Source organism: Spea bombifrons, chromosome 6, assembly GCF_027358695.1.
Source record: "Spea bombifrons isolate aSpeBom1 chromosome 6, aSpeBom1.2.pri, whole genome shotgun sequence".
Lineage (NCBI taxonomy): Eukaryota > Metazoa > Chordata > Amphibia > Anura > Pelobatidae > Spea > Spea bombifrons.
In genome coordinates this window covers 10,270,601-10,287,146 of record NC_071092.1, presented here as the reverse complement: position 1 = coordinate 10,287,146, position 16,546 = coordinate 10,270,601, and the positions used below count along the sequence as shown (strand labels likewise).

The 16,546-nt window shown below is 43.6% G+C and overlaps 2 protein-coding genes across 2 annotated transcripts in view; one reads left to right on the top strand and one right to left on the bottom strand.

The window, feature by feature from the left end:
* The window catches only part of DNAH1 (dynein axonemal heavy chain 1), a 36,230-nt gene extending 28,746 nt beyond the window's left edge, over positions 1-7,484 (top strand). The window contains exons 60-77 of the mRNA XM_053469672.1: positions 35-184; positions 309-469; positions 616-841; positions 1,017-1,212; positions 1,562-1,713; positions 2,429-2,625; positions 3,181-3,325; positions 3,928-4,086; positions 4,239-4,370; positions 4,469-4,639; positions 4,794-4,973; positions 5,118-5,294; positions 5,592-5,759; positions 5,852-5,982; positions 6,063-6,207; positions 6,393-6,599; positions 6,757-6,991; positions 7,081-7,484. Of these exons, the coding sequence (XP_053325647.1) occupies positions 35-184; positions 309-469; positions 616-841; positions 1,017-1,212; positions 1,562-1,713; positions 2,429-2,625; positions 3,181-3,325; positions 3,928-4,086; positions 4,239-4,370; positions 4,469-4,639; positions 4,794-4,973; positions 5,118-5,294; positions 5,592-5,759; positions 5,852-5,982; positions 6,063-6,207; positions 6,393-6,599; positions 6,757-6,991; positions 7,081-7,202 (3,054 nt within the window). The 3' untranslated portion in view covers positions 7,203-7,484. The remainder of the gene's footprint in view (positions 1-34; positions 185-308; positions 470-615; positions 842-1,016; positions 1,213-1,561; positions 1,714-2,428; positions 2,626-3,180; positions 3,326-3,927; positions 4,087-4,238; positions 4,371-4,468; positions 4,640-4,793; positions 4,974-5,117; positions 5,295-5,591; positions 5,760-5,851; positions 5,983-6,062; positions 6,208-6,392; positions 6,600-6,756; positions 6,992-7,080) is intronic.
* Positions 7,485-7,611: 127 nt separating this feature from the next.
* Positions 7,612-14,899, bottom strand: BAP1 (BRCA1 associated protein 1). Its single transcript, XM_053469250.1, has 17 exons — positions 14,818-14,899; positions 12,717-12,746; positions 12,472-12,526; positions 12,241-12,373; positions 12,035-12,154; positions 11,566-11,627; positions 11,293-11,435; positions 10,964-11,042; positions 10,762-10,885; positions 10,454-10,595; positions 10,071-10,231; positions 9,813-9,928; positions 9,301-9,731; positions 8,831-8,946; positions 8,410-8,502; positions 8,248-8,320; positions 7,612-8,165 (listed from the first exon to the last, which is right to left on the bottom strand). The coding sequence occupies exons 1-17, from the start codon at positions 14,852-14,854 to the stop codon at positions 8,032-8,034; spliced, it is 2,049 nt and encodes a 682-aa protein (XP_053325225.1). The 5' UTR covers positions 14,855-14,899; the 3' UTR covers positions 7,612-8,031.
* Positions 14,900-16,546: the final 1,647 nt, after the last annotated feature.

The following is a 16,546-nucleotide window of genomic DNA, read 5'->3' as shown; positions in this document are numbered from 1 at the left end:
TGTATTACAGCTTCCAGTTTTATTATCTTTGCAGGAGAAGGATAATGGTTTGGATGTGGTTAAGCTCAGCGACCGTGATTTTTTAAGAAGTTTGGAGAATGCCATACGTTTTGGAAAGCCATTTATGCTGGAAAATGTTGGGGAGGAGCTGGATCCTGCCCTGGAACCTGTGCTACTAAAACAAGTAGGTAGCAAAATGATTCCTCCTGAATAAAAACCAACATTAGCACGCATCCATTGCAGCTGCTGTATTTTGACCAGTTCATCACCATCAGTTTGATTATCAACGTATCTCTCTGTGTTTTCAGACATACAAGCAACAGGGGAGCACGGTACTACGATTAGGCGATGCTGTTATCCCATACCACGATGACTTTCGAATGTACATCACAACCAAGCTACCCAATCCACATTATCCACCGGAAGTCTGTACCAAGGTCACGCTAATCAATTTCACCCTCTCCCCAAGGTAAAAAGCATTAACCAGACACATTATCTCACTAGACTTAAGTACAAGTCCCATCTTCATATGATAGCTGCTTGTAACTTAACTTTATACCTAACATCCATCGGGTCTAACATGGTTTCACCCCATGGCTGATGTGTGTTCTGCAGCGGTTTAGAGGATCAGCTACTGGGCCAAGTGGTGGCAGAGGAGCGGCCAGATTTGGAAGAAGCTAAGAACCAGCTGATCCTGTCCAATGCCAAGATGCGGCAAGAACTGAAGGAAATTGAGGATCAGATTCTAATGCGCCTTAGCTCCTCGCAGGGAAACCCTGTAGATGACGTGGACCTGATCAAAGTACTGGAGGCTTCCAAACTAAAGGCTGGGGAGATCAAGGTGAGTGACATGTAGAGGATCTGACGGCTTCATAATCACGTTGAATGTGCATATGTACCACCACATGACTACTCTGATGCTAGCTGGTGCTGTGGCAATGTACATTGATTGGCTGCCTGTCTTCCGTTTAGTATATGACAGAATTTATTACGTCCCGTAATGCCTTTTTTCACAGGCCAAAGTGCTTGTAGCGGAGCAGACAGAGCGGGATATAGATACCACCAGACATCAGTACGTCCCAGTAGCTGTCAGGACACGGATCCTCTTCTTTTGTGTCTCGGATTTATCCAACGTGGATCCTATGTATCAATATTCGCTGGAGTGGTTCCTTGGTATTTTTTCAGCAGCAATCGCCAACTCTGAAAGAGCAGGTACGTCTGAAATATCTGATGTCAATATTCATATGACCTGACGTGATGTTGAATTATACAGAATTCCATAATGTCGTCCAATACCCCATCTCGCAAGGGTGAGATTAGCAAAGGCCAGCAAGGTGTAGAAGCTGATACCTGTATTTGGTTTTCTACCTTTTGTTGGCGATATATATAGGGCCCAGTATGTCTCAGAACAAACTCACCCATAGTTTGCACTCTGGGAACCATTATCCCCTCATTTTATTTGAACATCAAATGAAAAGGGAGTGGAATTGTAAAATAAATTATTGGCTGTCTGATTACGAGCTGGGCAGATTTAATAACTGATCTCTGACGTCTCTTTCAGAATCGGTGGACAAAAGGATAGAAAATATAAATGCATATTTTACCTTCAGTCTGTTCAGTAATGTGTGTCGCAGTCTCTTCGAGAAACATAAACTCATGTTCTCCTTCTTGCTGTGCGTGCGAATCCTGATGCATCAAGGACTCATTAACATGGTGAGCGGTCAGATTTTCCTATTAAAAACCAAACCATATATAATCTAACCCAAAAATGCAAATGTCTGTTCAAAAGGGAATTTATTGGTGGTATAATGTATACATAAAAGCGTGCTTCTTGGATCATGTTGGTGTGTTTGTTTTTGTTTCCTATTTTCTTTCTGACTTGTAGGGCTGTCTATTTAGGGACACAAAAGAAAACGTTCCTATCGTGGCTGTTCGGTTTACATATAACATGGAACCAAAAGGCGGAAAAAACCATGATATGTGAAATAATGTAAACCAAAACATTAAAGGGATACACCAGTGTCACAAGCAGCCACACAAGCCATACATGCATATTAAAGTACTGTATTAGTTTGTAGGTACATTTAATATCCATTCATTAAAGCTATATATAATAATGACTTACTGTACTATGGAAGCTATCTGACAACCAATGGCAGGAAAGCTCTGCCATTGAAACCAATTGGAGTGCTTTTTGCACATGTGCCCCCCCCCCCGAAGCTACTTACATGGGGGTCACCCTATGCAAATTTAATGGGACCACTCAGCTATTATAAGCATTAAAGTGCATATGATGGCTAGAGTGCCACTTAAAAAACCTGCATAGCTTCCTATTTAAACAAAAAAAGCTCTCTTGTGACATTCAGTCAATGCATAGAGTAAAAATATGGAACTGTTTCAAACTTCAAGCTCTCTTTTTGTCCGATAGGAGGAATGGCGCTTTCTGCTTGCAGGCGGCACACCAGCCACCCTGGCAGACAATCCATGCCCAGAGTGGCTGTCCGAGCGGGCCTGGAGAGACATACAAGCCTTAAGCGCACTAAGGAACTTCAGCAAAGTGACAGAGCAGCTGACACAACACGGTGCAGAATACAGGAAGATCTGCGACAGCCCAGAGCCACATCGGTAGGAGGACTTGTTATTTATTGATTTAAATAGCATACCTCTATACCATATAGCTTACCATGCCATATATCTGCAGCACTTAGTAATTTGGACTTTCTGAGCTTACGATGTGAATATAAACGTAGGTTTGTGGGCATTTCACAAAACTCCACAAATTCTTCTAAGCAAATTCTACTTTCTCCCAAAGTGATTATTGTGGGAAAGCTCTTTACATTTAACTACATTTGCCAGGGGTCACATATTGTTAAGATTTGTATTAAATAGAACTCACTAATATTGTTTTGTTTTCACATAGATCCTGGGTTTATTCATTGAATAGTAAATTATTTAATATGTATTTGTTTTGTGATTAACCCCCTGAGTTTTAGGGAGCTGCATATTGTGTCCTCGCTCTGTTCTAGACAAACACTGGCTTTTTATCATGGAAGTGCCTGTTTTTAAACTAACTCTAGAATATTACGAAGCTGACAGTGTGTTGTGTTGTGTTTTGTTACGACATTCACTTGGCATTATCTTATCAGATACATTATGTCAACTGTCTATGATGCTTTTTAGGGAGCCGCTCCCTGGCGAGTGGGGACAGTCTCTGGACTCATTCCAGAAGATTCTCATCCTGAGATGTCTGCGAGGGGACAGAGTGACCAATGCGATGCAGGACTATGTGTGCCAGCACCTGGGACAGCGGTTCATAGAGCCTCAGGTACCATCAAAACCATTTTAAAAGTGGGAACGCTAAAATGAGATGAAAGTGTATTTTATGGGTTGTGTGTTTTGATTAATGGTGGGTATATGCGCATTACTAACAAATATACCCATTATTAAAAAGCATTTTCAGCATGAGTCAGTCCCCCCCTCACACTTTTGTCTTATGTAAGTCTCTCCCCCACCACCTTACAGTCTCACGCAAGTATTGTATGTGTCCTCCTACCGCTGGTCTTACACAGATCATGTCTCTCTCCCCACATGCTGCCTCGCTCTACCCTATGGTCACACTCACCTTCATCGAACAGTCAAAATAGGGGGTCAACAGTCAAGCACTTACTGCACTATGATATGACCCAGAGTGACCAATAATTTCCATGGTGACATATGGGACTATATATAGTGAGATAAGATATTAATTATCACAATGCTTTAAAAGGTGTAATTCCTGCGGCTGGATATTTGTGAAGCCAAAGTCTGGTGAGGGAGTGGACCCTGACAAGCGATGCCCTGTTGTTTATAAGAGAAGGCATTGCATGCATGTTAAAATCACTTCTGTGTACCTACTAATTGTAAGTCATTGAACTTATTTCCATTTAGACAGCAGACCTGGGAGCCGTGTACCGAGAGTCCTCCCCTGTCACACCGCTGATATTCATTCTCTCTCCCGGCACTGACCCAGCTGCTGCTCTCTACAAGTTCGCAGAAGAGATGAGATTCTCCAAGAAACTAACTGCAATATCGCTTGGACAGGGACAGGTATTGCTTTCCTTACTTTCAGGGCGCTGTCCAATTCTAGGGGCTTCAAAGGATAACCTGCCTCTAACCTATCTCTGCGTGTATCTTCCTAGATAGGCATGTCTGTCTTCATGTCATGAGTGCCCATTTTCTTGCTTTACCTCTCCGTACAGGGTCCTCGGGCTGAAGCAATGATGCGAAGTGCAATGGAACGTGGGAAGTGGGTTTTCTTCCAGAATTGCCATCTAGCACCCAGCTGGATGCCTTCCTTGGAGAGGCTAATAGAGGGTATTGACCCAGATAAGGTATGTGCTTCCCTAATCTCTTGCATTGTGATTCCTGCCCTTATCCTCGGCATTGTGCACAAACCTTTCCCCGCTCAACTCCTTTATTTCATATTTAGGTGCACCGCGATTTCCGCATCTGGCTCACCAGTTTGCCCAGTAATCAGTTTCCAGTGTCCATCTTGCAGAACAGCTCTAAACTTACCATTGAGCCTCCACGGGGAGTGAAGGCTAATCTCCTTCGTACTTACCTCAGTCTCAGTGATGCAGAGCTGAGCGAGAGCAGTAAGGTGCGGACTATGTATATATATATATATATAATCACCTCTCTCCTACTACACTTTACAGTTTTATGAACTATTACCCTAAGTCTATCACATTTACTTTGTTTATCTGCCTTCGTTTTACACTCCTGCCGATCCTGACAACCCTCTTGCTCAACAGGCTCCTGAGTACAAAGCTCTCCTGTTGTCTCTATGCCTGTTCCATGGAGCCACACTGGAGAGACGGAAGTTTGGTCCATTAGGATTCAACATCCCGTATGAATTTACAGACGGAGACCTCAGGATCTGCATCTCTCAACTTAGGATGTTCCTCGAGGAATATACAGAAATTCCTTACAAGGTGACTACATCTGACAATAAACATCTGGTAGTATTAGTTATAAACAAAGGACATGTGATATACACAGCATGAATGCAGCGCCTGAGGACTTGGTACTGAGACACAGGGTTTACAGAACATACTGAGTTTTTACTTGTATGACAGGTCCTTCGATACACTGCTGGAGAAATCAATTATGGAGGCCGTGTGACGGATGACTGGGATCGACGGTGCCTCCTGAGCATCCTGCAGGACTTCTACCAACCTTCGGTCCTAATAGAAGGTCACAAGTTCTCAGAGTCTGGCATGTATCATCAGATCAGCCCAGCTTACGACTTGAATGTAAGCGTTCCTCTCGTATGCCTTTTCCTAGACCAGTACAATAGGGTATTCTTGCAGAGTGGGCAGGGCTTGTGGAAGAATGGGTGGGGCTACCATAAAGCACCTCCCATTTTGTGTGCCACAGCACCCTAAAAAAATGGTGGTCTATGGTACATGTTATGAAAAATGGTGGACCTTCTCATGGGCTGGTTTCCACACCATGTGTTCAGCGAGGTTTTCTTGCCTTGCTATCTGTGTATATTTCTCTCTAAACAACTCTACAACTTCTCATTGGGTGTCTTTTTGTTGCTTTCACAGGGTTACTTACAGTACATCCGCTCGCTACCGCTCAATGACCTCACAGAACTCTTTGGACTTCATGAAAATGCCAACATCACCTTTGCTCAGAATGAAAGCTTTGCTCTGCTTGGTTCTCTTGTGACATTGCAACCCAGAGCTCAGGCCAGTGGTGGGAGCCGCGATGAGGTTTGTTAGGAAACCATTCCAAAGGTTATGGGAATAGTGGGAGAAAACCATTGTAATTTTAAGTGCAATAAATGAATCTCAACACCCAATAGATGGTAGAAGAGATCGTGGAGAGCATCCTGAAGAAGGTTCCTCGGCCCATTCCTGTACAGGAAGTGATGTCAAAATACCCTGTTATGTACCAGGAGTCAATGAATACTGTGTTAATACAAGAGGTTATAAGGTAAGAAGTCGTTAAACGCAGGTAGCAGGAATTCCATGCACTATTTACAGATTAAAGAAACGCTTTATCGGTCCCCACAGGTATAATCGCCTCCTGAGCGTCCTCTCCCAGACGTTGAATGACTTGCTTAAAGCAATGAAGGGACAGGTTGTTATGTCTTCTCAGCTAGAACTAATGGCAAACAGTCTCTACAACAACTCTGTTCCAGAAATCTGGCAATCAAAGGTTAGAACAAACCAATCTTTAGTTTGTGTGAATGTCATATTGGTTGGGCATGGAATACCATGTGGACTTTTAACAAGGTGGAAATCATGTTACCTCCTCATATGTTTCTGTATGTTGTGGCACTGTTATATTGACATTGGCATGAACCCAAAACTTGCCTTCATGTTCTTTTTCTTGTTACATAGGCTTATCCCTCCTTGAAACCTCTGGCGTCCTGGGTAATAGATCTTCTGCAGCGCATCCAGTTCCTTCAGAAATGGATCTCTGATGGAATACCTGCTGTGTTCTGGATCAGCGGCTTTTTTTTCCCGCAGGCATTTCTTACTGGTACTCTGCAGAATTTTGCCAGGAAACATGTTATATCCATTGACACCATCTCTTTTGACTTTAAGGTGAGATTCATTATTTTGATTGTTGTCGCATAAAGGTTTTACATTCATCCTGATACTATGGTTCTTCAGGAAAAAGAAAAGCGGTGTTCTGTAGTTGGTGTTCTGTAATAATGTCATGAAAACCTTTCATTTTAAACTGATTTTCATGTCTCAAAAGGTTCTGAAGGCATCAGTTACAGAGTTGCAGCAGCGTCCCTCTGAAGGATGTTATATACACGGCCTGTATCTAGAAGGCGCCCGATGGGACAATTCAACAATGCAGTTAGCAGAGTCTCATCCCAAGGAGCTTTATACAGAAATGTCAGTGATCTGGTTGGTCCCGGTTCCTGAGCGCAAGCCCAAAACATCCGGAGTATACCTTTGTCCCATTTACAAGACTCTGACACGAGCAGGTGAGAGGAACAGGACACATTTTACTGTCTGGAATTACACAATGCTCCAGTATATTGGGTTTCACAATGATGTTCTCTTTGTTTTCTAGGAACTCTCTCAACCACGGGCCATTCCACCAACTATGTTATTGCAGTGGAACTGCCCAGCAGCAAGCCCCAGACGCACTGGATAAAACGGGGAGTAGCACTTATCTGCGCCCTAGATTATTAAACATAGCTGATCAGATTTCAGAACAGCTATGTCAAGCCAAAAATATGTGCCAAATGCTCAACACACCTTTCACCCAAACACCGTTCAACAGATATTCACATATTAAAAGTCTAATGCAGACATCAACTGAACCCTGAAACGCTTACACCTTTCCCGATCATAACCTCTGCTGAGTGCAGAGTACAGCTGATGGAACTTTCAACATCAACACACGAATATAAGCGATTGGGAAGGTGCAGAGCACGTTGTTGTAACATGGAGTCAATAAACATCTTACTATCAGCATCGTGTCCTTTGCTGTTTTACGTGTCAGAAAAAATTGCATTCATTCAGTGACCTGTCCTTGTGCGTTTCGGTATTACATGCACAAGCATCCAAAAGCAATTGTGTCCCGCAAATGGGCCAGACGATCATTTCACAAGGTTTATTATGTCATGACAACTTTCAAGTCCAATCACGTAAAATTCAAGACACTTCAAGAAACAGCCAGTTTAATTTTACAAACAATAGGATGGGACCTGCCCATGGTGTGAACTAAATTCTGTTTGAACCCAGTGCCAATAACATCTATATTCTGCGTGAAGCGTTCCAGGCCAGAATAAACTAAATCTTCAAGGAACAATTCACATACGCAAGAGGAAAGGTATATAAAGCATGTATTGGGGTAGATACGAGGTATAAAAAAAACAAACATATGTACATCATATACATGGGCAGGGATTTCACCTCACTATATATATATGTAACAATTGGAAGGGAGGTATAACCCATATAATAGGAGTAGGTGTGAAATTGAAATGTATAAATAAACACATTTATGGGGTCGAGGTCACTGGCGCTTAGCCTTGTAAGGACGCGAGCGCTTGCGTCTGTCTGGTTTCCTCTGTTTATGAAGCCGCCCGATACTAACGCCTTGCCGTCTCCTTACGGAAATGTTCTGCTCCACGAGGCTCGCTAGCATACCTACGGAGGCAAAAGAGTTAAATATTACAATAATGTTAGGTAGGCAGTTACCCTGAATGATTTCTTTGGATCGAACTCTCACCTTCCTGAGCCAACATAGAAATAAAAGCGCAGATAAATTCGTCATAGTTATGAGTTCTTCTTTGGTCATCAATCTGAAAAGAAAGACACAAAGGGATAGAGTTAATAAACAGAATGACACGAGGGGAAGATGTAGGCAGCGGAGAAGACGAGCAACATCCACCTTGAACTTCTTGCGCTTTTCTAGCTCCTCTCTTAGGCAGGCTTCAGACGCAGATATTTCAGCTTCGACGCATTTCAACAAAGCAAGAAGCTCCTGAGAAAGAAGGAAAATGTCCCAATGAGGTCAGGGAACTCAGGTCTTAGAGCCCAAATGTATATAAAAGATATATAACCGTCAGCTCAGGACCATCACTAATAAATGAGATCAAAACTAAATGGCGCAAACCAGTTGTTAAAAGCTCACGACCTAGTAAAAGAAATCCACGGGCAGAGACCAGGATACCGAGATTCCACAATAACCGAAATCACTTCTACAACACTCAGCCAGCTTGCAAATCAGGCATCTGATCTTCATTCAGCGCAGTACACACTCTAGTAATGCTCATCTCTTACTTACATTTACTACATCATAATGCCCATACCTTGGGAGAAAATCTCTCCCCCTGAGAAGCTTCCCCAACTTTCCAGCGCTCTCCATCTACTTCGGCACATTCCTTTCCTTCTTCGGTTTTACTGTTCTTTGGGGAGGCTTTGGGATCTTGTTAAAGAGAACAGGGAGAGAAAAACCTTAATATTAGTGAGCTACATCTAAATTTAACTAAAAAACCGACCCATTAAACAGCGCTCTCTCCTCCCAACTCGTCGTATTGTTGCCTATAAGACCCTGCATAAAACTTTGATACCCACTGCATAATTTACGCTTCCAGAAATAAACCACCCAACTACATACATCATCACAAGTGCTTACACAACATACAGAGTAAATGGTGGCCATCATATGAATAGTAAATCATAACGCATCTCTTCCCCATGTTAATTCAGTTCTACAATCAGAAAAAACAGAGCAGTCTATAGATCCCTTGGCTCTTTCTTTCTCTCCCCTTCTCCATACCTAGTCTGCTGAGGGGGCACAGGTGGCCATCTCTGCTCAGATGCAAGATCCCAGTACCAACGAGAGGGCCCAGCTCCCGCACCGCCCGATTGTAGCGCACACAGTCCACACGTGAAAGAGGTTCTTCCTCTCCAAAAAGGACTTTGGACAGGTGGGAGGTAACAGGACTTGAGGGTCGCGTAGTGCTTGCTGATCTCAGTGGTGAACGCAGCGGTGAGTTAAATGCACTACCGATTTCTGAAGCTGTGTCTGTGCTCTCATTACTGGGGGTTGGAGAGGGCTGGGAGTGGGGGGCTGTGGGAGCCCCTGTCTTAATAGATAATGGTGAACACAGTTCTTTCTGGGTCTCCTTCAGCTTCTCTGCCAGGACATTTGCAGGAAGTTCTGGGCCAGAGGGTGGTGGCAAAGACGCAGAAGATCTTGTCTTGAACCTGGGCAATGTACAAAGAATTTTACCTTAGGTCTTTGAAAAACAACGTGTGTTTGGTGCACATAACACACTTTAATCTCACCCTGGAGTTGGTGATCTATTAGTGCTCTCTGTTTCTTCATCATCTTCTTCAGAATCTGGAGATGGGGGTGGCGCACCCCGAGATCGACCAACTCCTGCAGCCAAGTCCTCCTCCTCCTGGAATATTCACAGCCAACACAAATCAAACACTACACAGTGCAATAACCACCAATAACAAATTCAGACCTACTCATAGCCTTGCTCATCCCCCAATATAAGAAGCCTAATATCTATCACTCTTTATCATATTGATTCTTACCTGCATTGGTGACTTGGCATAGTTATGGTTATCAAGGAACGCAGGGAGACGAGGGGCTGGGGCAGGGGCCAACCCTCCATTCTGAGGTGTGGCATTAGCTTTGTTATACGTGTTCAGGACAGAGCTACGATGGAAAGATCCTGCCGCCTCTCCAGCTGGTTCTAGAAAGATTATAAGGGATTACCTCCAGGTCTGGACTGGTCATAAGGCACACCGGGCTACGATCCAGTGAGCTCATGTGCGTCCAGAATACTTAAAGATCAATTCAGTTACAGAGTTTGAAAAGCGGTTTTATCACCATATCAATCAACTTGTACAACTATGGCATGTTTTGGCCCCAGTCTTTGCCTGTACAATAGAAATGATCAGACTATGCCTTTTACCTGTGACAGCCCGCTGGGAGCTGGGGTTTATGCGGGGGGTTTCTGAGGCAGACTTCACAGCATTAACTTTTGATTCTTCAGGAGTCTGGCAGTCTGTGGTCTTTTGGGTTTGAATCAGCTCTGGCTGTGTCACTCTGATCAACTGCAAATATCAAAGGCAAAAGACAGCGATCAGAGACTCTAATCTGGACACCTTCAAAGCGGATAAACTTCTAGTCTATTGGGCTCAAAGTCAGTAGGTTTCCTTCAAATTATCAGCCTCCCATCCATGATTAAAGTGCAGCCCACACTGGAAAAGACTTCTGTACCTGCTGCAGAGCTTCCAACACAGTCTGTCTGTTCATTTTCAAGATGTTAAGTTTACTCTCATACTTGAGTCTTCGATCTGGCACCACAGCCATCAGATTAAAGCGAATATCATGATAAGGTTCCCTAGAGGAACATAATTTCAGGTCACACACAATATGAACACTAGATCATCACTTACTGACACAGCTATAGACCACTTACCCGGCAGTAGCCAGTCCAATCCTCTCCATGATAACTCTCCGAGCCTTATCTGTCCACTCTTCATCCTCTGCCCAAGGGCCTAAGTGGAAGAGAATATTGGTAGAAAGGCATAAGGGCTCACAACTCATAGCATTTTTTTCTATTCTCAATAAAATCGATATCAACAGGATAATGTACAGGCGTAATATGAAACAAACATTCACTAATGTCATTACGAGAAGAATTGATTAAGTCTTAAGACTTGAAGTCCTAAAAAATAAGGGGCAGCTGGGTGGATGTGCATCTACCGAATGTGGATCTTAACTGTAGGCTGATTGTGGGTTTCTTACCATGATCAATTGGATAAACTTTCAGTCCATCCAGTTCAAAAAGCCGTCCCTTAATAGGTACATAACTAACAAAGTGAAATGCCTCCATAGTTCGGACTGCACTGATCCCATTTTGCTTCTCGGGGAGGTGGCGCGGCTCTGGTCTGTGGGATAGAATAAAGATTTTGTCAAGTAAACACACAAAGGCCATTCTACATCAGGGTGGATAGAAAAAAAGAAAAGCTGTTAAATGGGTAAAAAAAAGAGGGTGAGGGCACAACAATCCTCTCCTACCTGGCATGGCTGTTGTGAGCTTTAGCCAGCTCTGGTGCATTTCCAATCGCATAACCTTTACTCTGAAAGAAAAGTCAAAAATTCGGATTAAATCGCCAACATAAAACTTGAACGGCTGCCCAAGTATTACCTGCCATAAGCTGCCCAAGTGTCTCTCTGAATGAATGGGAATATAAAGAACACCAATAACGTGTTTCACTGGAATGGGGCATTTGTTAACATTCAGTTTAATTAAGATATAAATCTGACCCCCTACAATAGGCAAATCACATGAGATGGTTACAGTAACACTCAGTGTACACACTTAATTCAAACAAGGACAGAAAATTATCGTTGTTGGTTCTATGTCCTGTCTAATAAGATGTTGCTGGTTGCACCAATGAGCCACATCAAGTGTTAATGGAAATTCAAGATATCAAAGAAAAACAACATTAAAATTATGTAGTGTTTTGCGTAGTCCAGTAGTTACCTCTGGGCTGAATCCTTTGGTGAAATCCTTGATGCGGCTTAGAGTGGGTCCAAGATGAACTCCGCTACAGTTTAGCAAAACACTGAGAAGAGCATGTGTGGCACAGGAGTTAGGAATCAGCTGGAAAGAGAAACATAGTTTATAAGGGGATGTTACACAGAACCTCCCACCACATGCTGAGTGACTCCCTTTACTGTCTGTTATACCTGATGAGCAAAGAACATGTTGTTGACGACCTCATCTTCCATGACGGATGTGTCATCCAGCAGAGTAGAGACTTTCCTTCGGGAGCGACGCTCTTCAATCCATTTAAACAAGAATATGAAGCCATAAACTGGCCTGGGGGTGAAGGAGAGAGCAGTTAAGAGAGAGTAGGTAAAATAGAAGTACAAAAAGTATAGAAGCAAATAAAATGTGCAAACATCACATTATCATACCCCGGGCACTTGCTCTGCAAATCATAGATCTCTTCCACCTGGACCCCCTTCACACCTATAATAAAGACAGGTAAAACCTCTTTTAATTCTAACTACAAGCACAGGGCTCCATAAGATATTTCCTTCTCCAGCATTATCATTCACATCATATAAATGGCTTCCCCTTCAAGTACACGGCTACTCTAACAGTACACGTCAATTTTATTTTCTCTCCTGCTCACTTACAACCCCAAAAGGCAACTTACCAAAATCTTCCACCAGAAGTGTAAAGAGTCCTGAAAAAGAAACGACACAACAGCAAATCAAAATTACATATTTATTTACAAAACAATGAGAAAAATATTTATATTGATGTCTGCATTAAAACGTTATACCCTTTGAGCCAAATTTAGTAAATACCGTATTGGCTCGGATATAGGCCGCCCCCGTATATAGGCCGCACCCTAAAAGTTTGGTGCTTTTTTAAAGAATAAGTTTTTTTCTTTAAAAAAAGGACCAAAAAAACATGCTGCCACTCTGTCCCCCCCCCGAGATATGCTGCCACTGTCCTCCCTCCCCGAGATATGCTACCACTGTCCTCCTCTGCCCCCCCCTGGACTTACCGGAGCAGACTCCCGGGTGTCTTGGGGGCCGGCAGGTGGGGGCCGGTGGGGGACATCTACGCAATACAACTTGCGTAGATGTCCAAGTTGTATACGCGTATTGCGTAGATGTCCCCCGCCGGCCCCGCAAGACACCCGGGTATCTGCTCCGGTAAGTCCGGGGGGGGGGGGGTTTGTGGTCAGAGGTAAAACGCATCGTGTTTTAAACGCCGGGCGCTAGACCCCAAATATAGGCTGCACCCCCTAAAAAGTGCAGCCTATATTCGAGCCAATACGGTAAATATTTTTGCTTTACTGACTTAGTAGTGTAAAAAATATTGGTATTTACAATACGGACCAAGGGGAGCTATTGGAAGCTTGGAATATCCCAGATTTTTATGAATCCCTGTTCATCGTGGGAATTGCAGCCATCAACAACTGGACAACCGAAGCTGCTGAACCATGTCCTATCTTCTTAAAGTAACAATCTAATGACCCTGGCGGCCTCACTAAAGAAGAATGCGTATTAATGTATAAAATTAGACGTTTATTCTGCATTCTTAGAAAAACAAGCCACCGGGCTCAGCCTTCGTGAGGCCAGCGCTGGAGCCGACTGGCGGCAAATATATCAAGTGCTGAAAACGTCTCCTGCACAGAAAATATCTGGTGGGTGAGCAGATAATCGAATCTTCCCCCCATTCACTTGCAAGGGGTAACCTTAAAAAGTAAAGTTTAATAAGCAAATGGTGGACGTGGTCTCTTTAAAAACTGTGAACAAACTGAGGATTATTGTGACTTGACACATAAAGGTATGGAAAGTGCATAAGGCTATCCATAAGTGTGATCCAGACTATATGGGCCAATGGGTCCTTTTCTACTGCCCCCTTTATGAATAGACTTACACGTTTGATTATTTTTTATTCATGTTTTCGATTGCTGTATAAAAACCCTTCCATATATTTATCAGTAAACACGTTATGGCGGGTTATTATTAGAATATAAGTCACACTGGAATGCATGAGATCTTCCTACATCAGGGTTCCGCACAGCATCGGTGTGCCGTTTGCTTCCCGGCCCCCCCTTCTCCATTTTTGCTGGAAATCAGAGGTGACAACCGGTGGTCCGGATGAAACCACAGCAGTCCATGCGTTAAGCGTCTGAAATGCTTTGATGCAGTTGCAACACTGCAGCTTCTAACCAGAGAGCATTGTTATTTATCACACTGCAAAAGCTCCTACACAACCATCATCTCTTTGCTGCATTCCATCAATGGTTTGCACATTATTATTATTATTATTAGTTTATATAGCGCCATCATATCCTGCAGTGCTGTTAATGGGTGAACAATACAGAACAAGTCGTACATAAGAACAAGAGCTTACAATCTAGCTGCAGCTGTATAAAGCATGCCATGGAAACAAGTCCTTAATACTGCAGCTATGACACAAGCCAAAGAATGGGGTTTCCTTTATTGTGATTGGGATCCAAGCCTTCCCGTTATGAGGTATGTGGACGGCTGAGATAACACAGAAGCGGTTGATTATGACACAGTAACTGCATGCACTGCCCCCCGTGTGATCACACAGTGGCCCCCACACCGTACAGTGAGGCTGGGCAGGACCCCTATTGTAAGAGTATCCCGGGTCTGCGCTCCCAGTGCATGAGGGGTTTATATGCATGACGTTACGTGCAGCTTCGCTTAAAACACAACTATCCGCACTGTCCGCGCGTTAAAATAAACGTATAAAACAGTAAAGAATTATACCTGGGTCGCTCTCTAGCTCTAACCAGCCTTTATTCATGTTGTCTTATCCATGCCTCCGGGCAGCAGACGTAATCAGTGTGCGCCGGAAGTCGTATGTTCATTACTTCCTGTTTACGTTTCGTGAAGGGGTGGGGGCGGTATGGTAGTTTTGAATAGCGGGAAATATCGATAACGTGAGAGAGTGTAATAAATACGTCAGGTTCTTGCTCAGGATACTATTGTTTCACCTCTGAACTATGGCTGCTAGCAGTCAGGTGGATCATTTATTCCGCGCTGTTTTTCTGGTAGTGATGTGTTTTTGTTTAATAATTTAACCCCTGTTGATTCGTAAAATAGCTATTGGACCCCAAAATGCTTAAAAAACGTTCTTTAATAAAAAGCTTAGTTTCCTTGCAATGTTTGGCTAAGATGATACCTTTATTGGCTGACGTATAATGGATTGCAAGCATTTGGGACTATCTAGGTCTCTTCTTCAGGTTTCAAAGTGGTTTTCAACACAAGGCCACATGAGTCTCAGGCTCGCCAGCCATTCTGTGTACCCTTTCCTGAAAACAATATAGGATAGAATCTTACGTAATGGGAGAGGGAGTGCATAAGTGTCTGCCACACTGACACCCAAACACACACACCAGGACAGGCTTTGCCACACACACACCAGGACAGGCTTTGCCACACCAACACCCAAACACACACACCAGGACAGGCTCTGCTACACTGACGTCCACATCTGGACAGGCTAAGCTACAAAAAAAAGTATTTTCCACACCGCTTTGTTGTTGACCCCCCTTTTTGTGTTTTTGCCCCCAGCCTGCCCCTCGCTTTAGTATTGATTTATGTAATGGCCCTAGCTGCCCCCTTGTGTATTGATGCCGCCGGCCCAGATAAAATACTGCCCTGCGGTATCGGGGGATGTATATCTGACTAGTTGGTTCCCTTCCGTGGGTCTATACATCCCCCGTACTGCAGGGCAGCATTTTATCTGGGCTGGTCAGCAATATGTAAAAGTTCTGTGTCCTGCAAAACATGACCGATGTGGTCACCCTTGTGTATTGCCCCCAGCTAGCCCCACATTGTTTCTCTTGTACCGCCCAGGGGAAGCAGGAACAGGACAGGGTCATGTGACATCACATAAATTCATGTGACTCAGCTGGGTTCCTGCTTCCCCTGAGCCGATTCAAGAGACATTGCTCGTGTTTGCGACCAATGCACAGGTACACAGCAGGGCCCCTGCAGAAGTTAATCTGGCCCTGCATCCGGGGACAGTGTCCTCAATCCGGGGACTGTCCCCTGCAAACTAGTTTAGATCCCTTGGGGCATGCAGACTACTGATCTAATGGCGCGCACCAGTGCTCAAGGAACACAGACATGCCCACAATTTTGAATATCGAGCACCAGCATCTCAGTTCAAAATTCATTAAACTTTTCGTTTAAGGATAATTCCTAGACAGATTGTGATGGTCAAGGACTGGAGTTGATCAACCCTAATCTAGAATATTGGGTGTGAAGAAGTGTCATTTAAGTCTGATCATAGGCTGCTGTCATACTTTTGGTAAGGGCAGACCAGTAGCTTATAACCTATTTTCAAGTTACTTACATAACTTAGGTGTGTATTCACTAAAGGGGGAGTTGTGTTCCATCTTGCATACGTTATGAAGGCCTATACCAAGTGAACTTGTGAGCTTGGCTCGCCCTATATATAATGTAAACTTAAATCAGATTTCTCCCAATT

Excerpts from the sequence above, each read along its gene's own strand:
- BAP1 (XM_053469250.1), bottom strand. The coding sequence starts at position 14,854 with ATGAATAAAGGCTGGTTAGAGCTAGAGAGCGACCCAG. Across the intron at positions 12,747-14,817 it reads AGAGCTAGAGAGCGACCCAG|GACTCTTTACACTTCTGGTG; the intron begins GTATAATTCTTT and ends TTTCTTTTTCAG. Across the intron at positions 8,166-8,247 it reads TTCTATGTTGGCTCAGGAAG|GTATGCTAGCGAGCCTCGTG; the intron begins GTGAGAGTTCGA and ends TTGCCTCCGTAG.